The 12,582-nt window shown below is 39.9% G+C and overlaps 1 protein-coding gene across 31 annotated transcripts in view; it reads right to left on the bottom strand.

Annotated features, from left to right (window-relative positions):
* Window positions 1-12,582, bottom strand: part of CLASP1 (cytoplasmic linker associated protein 1) — a 171,022-nt gene that overhangs the window by 17,984 nt on the left and 140,456 nt on the right. For 15 of the 31 annotated variants that reach the window (XM_019007424.2, XM_019007425.2, XM_019007427.2 and 12 more), the window contains 5 exons: window positions 7,804-7,920; window positions 4,108-4,258; window positions 3,226-3,472; window positions 2,278-2,471; window positions 508-636 (listed from right to left, as the gene is read on the bottom strand). In XM_019007424.2, the coding sequence (XP_018862969.1) occupies window positions 508-636; window positions 2,278-2,471; window positions 3,226-3,472; window positions 4,108-4,258; window positions 7,804-7,920 (838 nt within the window). The remainder of the gene's footprint in view (window positions 1-507; window positions 637-2,277; window positions 2,472-3,225; window positions 3,473-4,107; window positions 4,259-7,803; window positions 7,921-12,582) is intronic. The other 16 variants (XM_033516197.1, XM_033516195.1, XM_015634650.2 and 13 more) reach the window with 3 other exon arrangements.

The raw sequence follows: 12,582 nt of genomic DNA on the forward strand, positions 1-12,582 counted from the left end.
CTGCCACTGCAGCATGGCCTTTGTTCATTTTCTCCTGTTACTGACCAGTTCCCAATTTTCCAGCACAGCCTAATTTCACCATTCAGTTTTCACACACAATTCTGCTTAAACACAGCCTTTGTGTTCTCCAGTACATTTTGTATTCTTACCTGTACACACAGAGGCAGCACAGTGCCCCCAGCATGCTCTAAAAAGTAATTAAACATGCACTTTTTTCATACAGTGTCTCAACCTCTCCCAGAATGAGCAGGGAAGTCCTGGGAAATTAACAAACAGTGGCATACCACTCCAGACAGCTCCAAGTCCACATAAATAGCTCTCACAGTCTCCACTTTTTTCCTCACTGCTTCAGCATGTAAAAATTCTATCCCTTCATACTTGGGAGACTTAATACTGATTTGTTCCACTGTCAGGATGGCTCAACATGTCTGCCTCTTAAGTCCCACAGGTCCTACATTTCTTCTGCAGGTCCATATTGCTTTCCCAGTAGCTGAAAGGCTCACTCACCTCCTTGTGGGAATCCTTATGTGCTTCCAGTGTTTTCATGATAGTCAACTCCGCATAGTTCTTAAACCTTGCTGGCTGGTTCCGCAGGATCTCCCGCAAGACTCGCAGCGCCAGGGCTCTTATCGAATGCTGTGAGAAAAATGGGCAATAGAAAAAGATAAGAAAAAGATGCTTCTCAAAATCATGGTTTGAAGTGAATTCTCCTGGCTTGCCAGAAATTCACAGGGCTCCCTACACTACCAGCTCCAGTGGAATAAGCAGTGGAATCAATGTAACAAAATTCAGAATTGGGCTCCTTGCTTGCTCTTGCACAGAAAGCCACATAAAATTAATCTTCTCACATATACAAGAATGAGAATGACTATTTTCCTAAAGCCTATATTCTTTTTGCAATGAAGTACAAATTTGTACTCACAGGAGGACATCAGCATTACATCAATCTACAAAGAAGGTCAGATCATGTATGTTTTGCCTTTCCTTTTTGCTCAGCTTGGCAGATCTCAAATTGGGCTCCATCTGTGCCACAATACTAAAGCAGTATAACTGACTCTTCCTGTAACTCCTAGGGAAATTACTTTCAAGGACTTGAGTTACAGTAGCCAACACTGACCTATGTCTTCATCCTTCATAGCAAAAGCTCATGAGCAGAAGGGATTTATAACACCTGTTTCAATTTCATAACTTACACTAAATTTTTGACCTGTGGCCACTCCAAATAGATTTCATTATTTCAGCAGAGGAATACATACTTTACTTCATCCTCAGCCTTTAAAATATGAGCTTTGCTATTCATCTGCAAAACTCATACAGTAGCACAATTCACATGTACTTAAGACAAAGTCACCAGACCTTCTGATACTTGTGTGATGGCGCTATCATTAAACATGTAGAACTAGAGCAGCTCATGCTTAAGAACAATGACTGAGACAATGTCAGCCACCTATCCTGCCTCAGAATTAACATTTCTGAGAGCATGACATATATTTTACAAGGAGTATAAGGAATACAATAGATTTTTGAATCAGATGAAACAAATTGAAGAACTGTGAGTGCTTTGAAGCCTCAGTATTATAATGTTCAGATGGAGTGTGGCTCTGATGTGATGATGCAGGGGGGTGTTGAGCCTTTACCAAATATCATTATGCTGCAAGCTAAACAAATATCCCCAAATGGAAAAAAAAGCCTAGCCTGTAAATTACCACTTTAATCAACTACCAAACATAAAGCTGTGATAATAACAAAGTTTTCTTTTTTAACATTTCAAAACAAGATTCCCTATAAAAGCAGCTTGTTCTTGACAACATTTTTACAAGAGACAGAAACCTAACCCATGAGATCTAATACCCTGGGTCTTTAAACCACACAGGGGAAAAAAAAAATTTTTTATTCTAAAATGCCTTTATTTTCCTTCCTGGGAATGGGCATAATATAGTTAAGAGTTTGTAACTTTATCCTAACTCAGAAGAGAATAACTGAAGTCTTGACAGTTTTTTACTAGACTAGAACTTCTTTTCTGATTCTAGTTCAATTTCCTAGCTATTTATTAGTAACACTCTGCAGGGAGGGGGAAAAGTGGGACATTTTGGAGTAAAGGAAAACTCAGCACTGAACAGTGTGAAAACTAAAGTTAAGTTGTCAACCTTCAAAAGAAAAAAAATGAGCAATGCAGTATCACTGATGAGTGGCAGGTTTCATTTAAACTGGTGTGTAGGAATTATTACCCAAGATGAAGCAATGTACAGGAGAATTAAGACATAATCTACATCTCACATCTTTGTCTCCAAGCGTTTCCAGCAGCAAGAGCAGAATGGTTTTGAAATGCTCTTCCCAGACTCCAAGATTATCTTCCCTTGTGATCTTTAGCAATTCCAGGAGAGCTCCTTTCCGCTCCTCCACCCGCTCGTTGTGGTTGGAGAGCTCTTTCAGAAGATCAGCCACCAAATCCGAGTGGTCAATGGGAACTTCTAGGACAAATGGCAGCAAATCATTTGGAGAAATGGGAAAAAGATCAAAGGTGCCAAAATTTCTCACCCTCTACAGAATAAGGTTCATGTAACAAGGGGCCCCCCAAAAATGCATCAAATTCCAGGTGGCCTCAGTCAAGCAGGCAACAGAATCTGACTAGCCCATAATTTAACCTGAGTTCATAGCAGGGCTCATGCATCTGCACATGGCTTCTAACGAACCAGGAAGAGCTGACAACTGGATTTCTTCCAGTTCCAACAATTACTTCTACAAGATGAGAACTGCCGTGGTTTTTCCCAGACATACACACCCAAAACCGGTGGTCACATGTATGACCTTTAGATTAAAGTACAGTGACTCATCAGTGTACTGCAAAAGAATAAAGCTGATGTGTAGCTGCACTTAAATGAAGTCAAGCACTCAATAACAACAAGCTGTTGAGTGAGGCGTTTCAGCCATGAAGAGGGGAAGGTCCCAAAGCAGATGCATGTGGATGCTTAAGGGAGCAGTTTGCAGGAAACCCCAGACAAACAAGAATCAAAACCGCAGTATAATACTTTTTCTCAATAGCCACAGATGAGGTTCTGCTGGGACATGAGAACAAAGGGTATTTCATACCAAGCCTCGACTCAGATGCAATGTAATACACAACACATGCACAGGCAGGCACGTATCTGAGGGCACTACCCATACACAAATACACCAGAGAGGCAGCGAGCTGCCTGCAGCATTACAAGGTGAGCTGATACAAACCATCCCGAAGCTGATCCATGTCATCATCAAACACTGCTTCCTTCAGGGCAGTCTTGTCGTAAGTGTTAATGGTGTCAGCGTAAGGATAGGGGTTGTACTCCCGAGCACGGGGCCCTGAAAAGGCGCGGGGAGGCTGCGTGTTCAGGAGGGAGGTTTTGTTATCCAGAGCCATCCTTCCGCCTTCCACAATGTCACTGCTCCCACGGACATCACCACTAGGGAGAGCAAGGCCACCATCTCGAGACACCTGGGGGAATCAGAGGGAAAAAAATGTATGTTCAAAATTCTGTAGAAACTGTAGCATTTTTAGAGTTCACCCAAAGGCACAGAATTATTCACATGTATTATTTATACATAATACTTCAGTAAAACTTTGATTACTATCTCTTTCTTTTGCACAACTACAGCAGCTCAAAAATATCTCGATCACAGTTTCTGTAACCACTCTTAGAGCATAAGATACCACATGAGCTGTGCACTGGGAGTGATCACAGCTCCTAAGCATGTGAGGGAAACCATCCATGCATTTTAAGAACTAACATTTCACATAACAGACCCAACTAGATACACTCCATGCAAAAGCCATCACTGAGCCATGCTGAGCCCTGAGGAATACTAGCACTGTTTCCATCCTTCATGGGACTCACACAGAAGCCCAGTGAGCACATTCCACAGAAGGCCAGAGCTCAAAGGGAGCCAAGGGAAACAGCCAGTGAAACCCCATAATTAAAGTATAAGGAGTTAACAACTAATAAGCAGAAGATATCTGTAAGAATACAGCAGGAATAACTGGATTTTGTACACTAACAATCCACAGGCAGGTTTGATCACAATGTTCTAAAATTTCATCTATCTGGGGACATTAATCAGTGGAATACTTACAAGGTCACAGTCTTTCTTCCCATCACGTTTGATTGGCTCATTTAGGTCCTCTTGACTACGGAAACTAAATTTCTCAATCGCTTCTGTGACTCCACGAAGAGAGCTGTAGATTTCATCAGAGTTTAGGTTCTCCGTGTCATAATCCAGCATACTAAAGACCAAACGTATATGAAATGTTACAAATGAAATTGGGATCCGCTTCTGACTGTTAACAAAAACAAGCTGGAGACAGATGGTTTGGAGTACCCTTTCTAACAGTGACTTATAACACAACATGGATGGAATCAAAACAGAGTTCAGGTCAGAGTTTCCCCTCAAAGGAGAACAATTTGCTGTAAGTGAAGGGAAAACAGGTCCATTGTTTCTTACATTCAGTAAGTGTGCTACCTTCTATAAACCAAAAAACCCTATGCCCAGTGTGGCAGTGGTGTATTTTAAGAAGGAAAATAATATCAATCACTATGAAAACTCAAAGGGTTGTGAGAGCTGGTGGAAATGAAATCAGTGAAATTTAAGTTTAATAATATATGAAACTATGACAGATTTAAATGGAAAGAAAAACGAAACTTGACATAAACCTTAGTCTAACATGGCCCATTTTAATTTATAAAGTAATAAAACCTAACTCACTTGTACAGTGTCTTAATAAAAAAAAGCATTTCAGTATTTGGCCTAAGTTTGGGAATTCATCTGACACTGTCTTGCAGTCTATCTGTTCCCTAGAAATTTCTCAGCAACATAAATCCTCAAAAGTTTTGGGATTCCTTGAGGAGTTATCCAAAATTAAGTCTCATGATAAAATGCCTTGCATGCAAGGGGAGATGATATTAAGAGATCTGGCTAAAGAGAAGTTTCTATAAGCTTCAAGAAAATGAAAAAGTATTGCTGGCAGGGCTTTGCTCTATCGAGAAGTAGAGTTTTCATGACAATCACTAAATTAATAGATCCAGCAAGAGAGAACAATTTCTGGCAGAGTCTCAGATCTCAGTAGAGCCAGAAGCAAATAGACTGAATCAGACATTTACATCAAGTTGTTTGTCAATAAATGGCAAGAAGTGGCTCCCTACAGTGGTGAATTACTATTTCATAACATTTGGGGAAGAATGACAGGAGGGGCTTGGACACAGATGGTTGAACTGAGTTGTGTTCCTTTTCCACAAAGGGAAGATTGCCCATGAGGTGGGTGGGGGAAAACCCAAACAAACAAACAAGAAAATCCCTTCTGAATTCTGGATACACAGCTGTTATTTTCAATGGAACCAAAAGTAGGATATTAAGTATCTACTAAATATCTAGAAACACAGCTTTTTTTCTGGAAGAAACTTGGGAACCTCAGACAGAGGATAAGATTGGCTGCCCAATTCCTTTGGGATTAACACACTGAAAATAGCCATAATCCCTGGCTCCCAAGCAACGTGTTCGCACTACACTCACACAAACATCAGCACCATGTATTTTGGCAAACAAACCAAAGAACAACTCCCCAAACAGTGTCTGGCAGGCCAGGGAGAATGAGAAATCACTTAACAGAGCAAGATCAGGAAACAAAAGCTGTTCACAAACCTACAGAAGTCAAAGTATTTAAGGCTTTTCAGACAGCCGAACAACAGTAATGCACTGTGATGGCTTTCCAGACAGAAGGCAAGGCAGTTTTTAGGTTCTTTAGAAATACCAGTCGGGAACAGGAAAATCTTTGTTTCCTATGATCTCAAAAATATACATTTTGAGATCAAGTACGTTTAATTCATAGATCTTAAAGGGTTTTTCATACAACTTTGAAGTGGGCAATGAAACCACCATTTGAAAAGGTATACATGTGACTGTACCTGTGTACTCACACCAAGAGATGATGTGACTTAGCAAAGGTCACACAATTATATCCATGGCAGAAAAACCAAGAAATAATCACAAATATAATACTGACAATAAATCTGCTGAAATCATCACTTCTTTCCTCAGGGATGAATTTCGCCCTACACTATTACCAAAGAACAATCAGAAGACAGACTCTTCAGTGCTAAAGAACTAAGGCAATTTCTCAGAGCCATCAATCTGATGCATTTGTCAAAGCACAAACCCACATTTTAAAAAAAAATCTAAAGAATCCAGTGATTTCCTATGTCAGGAGTAAGCCTGTGTAGGAGGTCACATTATGGCTGTGCTCTACATGAATGAAAATTCTACAATGTGAACACACGTCTCTACTGACAGTATGTGCACCGGAATACTTCACAGACAACACAATGGGAGGAATAAAAGTAAAATGGAACTACACTCACCTTTCAGGGAAAAAAAAAAAGGCACAAAAGGGAAAAAAAAATTATGACCCATGCAGAAAACTAGAGGAAAGGCACAGCATGAATAAGAAGTGAGTAGAGATGAGCAGTGTTTAGGGATGTCACAACATTATTTTCCATCTGCTGCACAAAACCAATGCAGCTGTCTCCAAGTTTATCAAGATACAATTTGGCAATTTTCCAGTCTGGAATGAAATACATTTTACTTCCATAAATTGTTACTCAGTTTCCAATCCAAACTATGTGTAAGTAATTCACAGTTCTGTGTCTTCAAGCAGTACACAGTAACTCTTGTCCTTGCACTTAGAGGCTCTGGGCTGGAATGTGTATTACATTATTCCAAACCCTATTATCTGGTGTCAGATAAAAGAAGACAGCAAAAACACGCTCAACCAGTTTTATTCCAAAAATCAACATGGATCTCCTCCACAGATATCTCCACAATGTCCAAGCAGAGTGAGAACATTAATTTAAAGTTTTTAGTTCTGCAGGTATTCACAGAGGTACCTACTACTACATTCAACCTTCTATCAGATGTCACATGTTCTCAAATTTTGAGCCCTCAAAGAAAAAATTCTTCACTTTTCTTTCAACAGTTTTTCATTAGGACCTTTTTCTTTAAGGAAAGACTATATATAGTCTGTCCTCAGGTAACAGACATATCTAAGTCAAGAGAAACCACATTTACAGATGGTCTGTTGTCAGGGTTTAAACTTTAAAAAATCTGAGGAATTTAAGAGAGATCTGACAAATTAAATCTGTACTCAGGTTAGTTTTGCTTTTTTTAAAACCAGCATACAGCTTTAGTCCAAGAGCTGCATGCAGACTGGAACAAAACATGAGGGCAAAAGAGGAGGAATAGATAGGAAATTGCAATTGATAAACTCAAAATCTTGGGGTAAGGTAAGGGCAATTTTAATTTCAATACTATGAATTTCCAAGATGTTCCACCATCACATTATACAAGCAAAGTTCTATGTGAAGTCAGTCCTGAGCTCTATGTGTCCATCTGGAGGTACTCGAGTGCCACATGCACAGTGCAGCCAAATTGAAAGATCCTGCCCCTGGTATCATAACACAACCAGTGCCTGCCAAAAGTGCTCAGCAACTGTGTTCTGCATTGGAAACTGACTGTGAAGCATCTTCCCTGACATCTTCTTGAATGGGTGCAAGAGTCTGGAAAAACCCACCTCTTTTTATCCCCACGTGCATGCTGCATCTTCCCCAAGCAGTGAGCAAGTGGCTGCCCATCACCCTTGCTCTCTGAAAGCTTTCATCATCTCTTTTCCTTTTCCAACCAAAGCCTCTGCAAGTCCCACATTTGAACAAATCCCATGGTGTGAAAGGTAAATAATACTGTGACACCTCAGACAAGTTGGTTTAACAGGTAGCTTGTTACCTGGGAGAGTAAGAGCGTCTGAAAGTCTTGTGGGAAGGAGCAGTGGGGATGGAGTTAGGCTGAGAAAGGGGAGGGGGGTGCTTCGACAGCCCATCTGCACTCCAACCCCAGAGCCGACTGCCGTGACCAGAGGAGAAAGAAAAGAGAGAAAAAACAGAGAAAGGAGAGGGAGGAAAAAAAAAAGAAACTATAATCTGAGTGGCTTAGTGCTGTCATGCTGCCTTGGAGAGAGAAAAAAATTAATAGAAACAAAATTAAACAAGAATACTCCATTGAGCCTCACAAGGTCTTTGTTTTGGCCTTTATTATTAATTTCCATTTTTATTCCTAACATAATATGATCCACAAAAAATCCAGTCCCTGCTTGTACTAACCAGTAGATTTTACAAATGGATATAGCATCTACAAACAACTCCATTTATAATATTCTATGCAAACAATCCCTGGCCACACATGTATTCAAACTCTAAGCAGGTATTTCTAAGCAACAGGATTTCCCTGGAAGAAAGAAAAATTGGAATTTATTTTATTATTAGACACCTGAAGGTACCTTGTAAAATTTGTCTCCTGGTGCCTCTATAAAAGCCCACAATCAGGCCCTACATAAGCAGAAAACCTTCGCAGGGCTTAAGATCTGATCCTGTTTCACTTGTTTCAAACTGAACCCAAATATGCAGCAAGTGAAAGTCAGTCTAGAGTGTAAATGTATCATGGGACTTGGCCCAGGTCTCAGCAGACAAAGCTGGAAAGATTGGGTGAAAGCAGCCTCTGAGTTGATTCAGATCACTCCTCAAACTTTTGCAGGCCTCTTTAAGTAATTGCATGACCTCGTGCCTTTGGGTCAAAACATCCATTCCTGTGTCAATTTGTCTAACCTCTGCTTTTGTCCTTTTCCCATTATGGCACATGGTTTTCAGAATCACCTTCTAAATGAGAATAGATGCTTCAGCTGGTGGAGTATTCACAACACCACTTTGTTTCTATTACATTTCAGCACATTATCTTGGATAGCTGTATTCGTATCTATGCAAGTGAAAGATACTTTCACATGAGAAGTGACAAACAAGTCAAGAATTGCTCCAGTGCAAACAGCAGCAAAGCCAGTTAAAAAACTCCTCTGATGAGCAGTGTCAAGACTTTCACTCATTAACCAGCAATCAAATCCCACAGCTATTACATGGCGGTATTATCAAGGAAATACCTCAGACTCCCAGAGTGCTGACCAGAAGCCTCACAGCTCAGGTCTCACCTACCTGAACACGGGCCACCAAACAATGCAGGCTTGTCCTTACTGTATAAAGTGGGTGGCTTATTTTAATTCTGTTTCCATGCCTTTGCTTGCTCAACTTAATACTGAAAGTGTCAAATTTTGGTTTTAATGGTATTTTTTACTATCAGTGAAATAGCAAGCTTGTAAACTTACATAGCTAGATAAAATATTGCCTTTTATACTGATGCATTTCTTCTAAAGAACTTTGAAGGACTAAATTTTTTTTTTATTTTTAATTTTGGGTGATTTTTGTTTATTTGTTTTTAATAATCAAAACTAAGCTCAGGCTTCTGGGCTGCTAATAATGGCAGATACTCATTTCAAATGTATTCATTTGATATTCCTTCAATTACTCAAAAAAAATTCTAGGTGAAAACTCCCAGCCTGAATGTAACATTTAAATTTGCAGAAGTTGATTTACCATTCAGAACAGTAGTCTAACACCAAAGGACTTCACAACTTAGCGTTTTCCTTTTTGTGCTAGAACATAATTTATTACATCTCAGAGAATTTTCCCTGTCCAACACAAATCTGAGCCATTTATCTGTGCTTTGCCTAGGAAACATTCTTCCCTTTCAGTCTGAAATCTGGGGGATTTTTCTTATTATTTTCAGTCTTCCCAAGTGCCCTTCCCTGTTTTCTTTTTCAGAAAGCGTATCTTCCATAACTCCTCTCACCAAAAAACTAAAACTGTTAAAGAAAAAAAAACCAAAACAGATACAAATGCAGAAGTAACTCACAGATGTAGTGGATATGTCATAGTGACAATGAAGCAGAACTGGAGGGACTAAATGAAGGCAGGAGAAAGGATTCTGTCCAAGACCCTGAAAGCATGCTACCCTCCTAAAGACTTCAGGGAACACTTAAGCAGATGTTATCATCTGGATAGGCAAATCAGCTTTTGCAGAGTCCACTTCAACCAAAACAAACAAAATATATCCAGAGAGCCCAAATACACATACACATAAATACACACACAAAACACTCCCAAAAAATCAGTCATCTGGAATACATACATAATACAATAAATCTGTATCAATGAAATCTTGCTGACTTGTTGAGGATATTGGCCTCAAAAGTAATATGGGACAGCAGCTATGCTTCACAGCATTTTCATATTCCTACAGGACCCCAACATCCTTTCTACACATATTCCAGCTCCAAAGACATGTATGCCTCTGGATTTTACTCCAATCTGTGAACCAGGGAAAAAAAATACAAGGAAAGCATAAACTTAAAATCCAAAGCTGGCATTAAGAACTGGAGATAATCCTTCCACTGACTACACTCAGGCTGCCTGTGTAAGACATGGGCAGGGACAAGGTAAGCAGGGCCTGCACATGGAGTACCCCATGAGGCAACGGGAATACACAACCTGACTGCAAACCCTTGGCAGCAGGCCCCATGAAAATATAAAGCCAAGCCTACTTTTGGAGGAGAACTACACAAAGAAACTAGGAATCTTTATCCTTTCATACTGCTATCAGAATGACCTGGGCATACTTCTGTTCTGAGTTTGTAGAGAGAAGGTGACATTTCACAGCAATGCTGAATAGCAAACGACAAGCATTTGAAGTGGAAACATGACACTGAAGTACCTATACCAAAGAATGCAATACTGCAGCATACCCTACTTAACCACAATCTGCCAGCACATCTTTCAAAGGCCCTTCTCTGAAAGAAGGACAACCAGAGCTAAATTCTCCCTTTAAGTCAGGAACATGCCCAAACTGTGCTACACAAGACATTTATTTCCAAGAAGGATGCAGCCCAGCAGAGCATCACAAGCTACTATCCCTGACTTGCAGTACTTGCCACTGCCTTTTCAACAAATGGCAAAAATCTACAGACACTGTTACAGCTTAGAGGGTACTCACCACAAAAAAGTACAGCTTCTCCCTTCCAAATATTTTAAAGGGCTTTCATAACAGCTTCCACCTTTACCTATGACTGAAGAGTAACTTTTAAACATCACTCTTGAATAACTAAATCCAGCAAGGAAGCAGGACACACTTCTCGAAAACACATCTAAATTTTTGATTAAACAACTCCAATAACTCTATAGAAAATGGAAGGAATTATTGTTTTCTAAAGCAAATTCCTGGCCAACTACATCCATGGCAGAATGCTCTGGAATTATATGCTCTCTCAAACTAGTCCATGAGAAGAAATAACACACGGAAAAAACCCCTTCAGTTTCTAAATACAAAATGCTAGAAAGCAACAGCAACAATGCACATTGCATGCTTTAATCAATACTTTGATATTTGCCTCCTGACATCAAGAGGTGAGAAGAAAGCAAAGACAAATAGAAAACAGTGAGTGAAGTGGCAATAAACAATTGTGTCCCAATGGCAAAACCCAAAAAAGCATGGTAAAAGGTTGTGGAATTATAAAATAAGTGCCACATGCAAACATGGCAACAAAACCACAACGTAACCACAGGGAGACACAGTTAATAATTTCCCATGACAGAAATCAGCAGGGCAACAATGCTCAAGCTAGTCAAAAAAGGAAGCAACATAGTTGGAACCATTCCCCTGAAACTCTACCACTTAATTTCTTTTTGAAACCTTTGTGGAAAAAACTTATAATAGTCAACTTGGCTTTGGCTGGAAAACTCTTGGTTTAGTTTTGAATTACAGCAGATTTAGAAGTCACAAAGATGTATTTAGATATTCAAAATTTTCTCAGGAAACCCCAATGATTCCTGTGCTGCTGGAATTAGTATATTTATTCATTAAATGCTAAATGCCTGTACTTTTCCAGACACACTGGAACTCACATGTTCAAGCATCCCTTCAGAGAGTTTTGCAAGTAACAAGGGTAGATAACAGATTTCAATGCAAACTACTATACTGCACTATGAACTGCAGTCCTCACCCAACATGGCCCCTTATGTTTCTTCCACAACCTGTCAAGAAGAGGAGACAGGCAGGCAAGGGCAGCAGAATTTAAGCTTTTCCAGCATGAACCAAGCTTGTCCAGCTAACAGCTTGCTACTTTCCTCCAGTATTTCTATGGTCCCAGAATATACTGTTTACAATGTCATTTCCCCTGCTCTAAGTTTTAATGCTGCAAAACATCCACATTCCCAGCAGCCAAGAGTCAGTGCTGACTGAATACAAGATTTTGGAGTAGACCAATATATTCTAGGGTAGCACCTGCAGCTTCAGAAAAACACCCGTTTGCAATAGACCTGCTGCCCAAAAGACCAGGCCACAGCTCTGCTGGTGAGAAGCCAGGTGAGCAATTTGGGAGGTATTCAGCACTGAAACAGTCACCACCTCTGCTTGTCCTGCATCCTCACAAAGAATAAGAGGGAAAAGCAGATAAAGCACTTCTCTCAGCAGCACAAGCATTGTAGTATAGTCAGAAGAACTACCGACTGCAAAAGTTCACACCTAAAAAATAGGCACAATCTGAAACTCCTGTTCTGAGAGTCATCACAGACTTTGTGACATATGCAATCAACAACACCTTATTTCTAATGCTGCAAATTAATATTT

This window comes from Parus major, chromosome 7 (assembly GCF_001522545.3).
Source record: "Parus major isolate Abel chromosome 7, Parus_major1.1, whole genome shotgun sequence".
Classification (NCBI taxonomy): Eukaryota; Metazoa; Chordata; class Aves; order Passeriformes; family Paridae; genus Parus; species Parus major.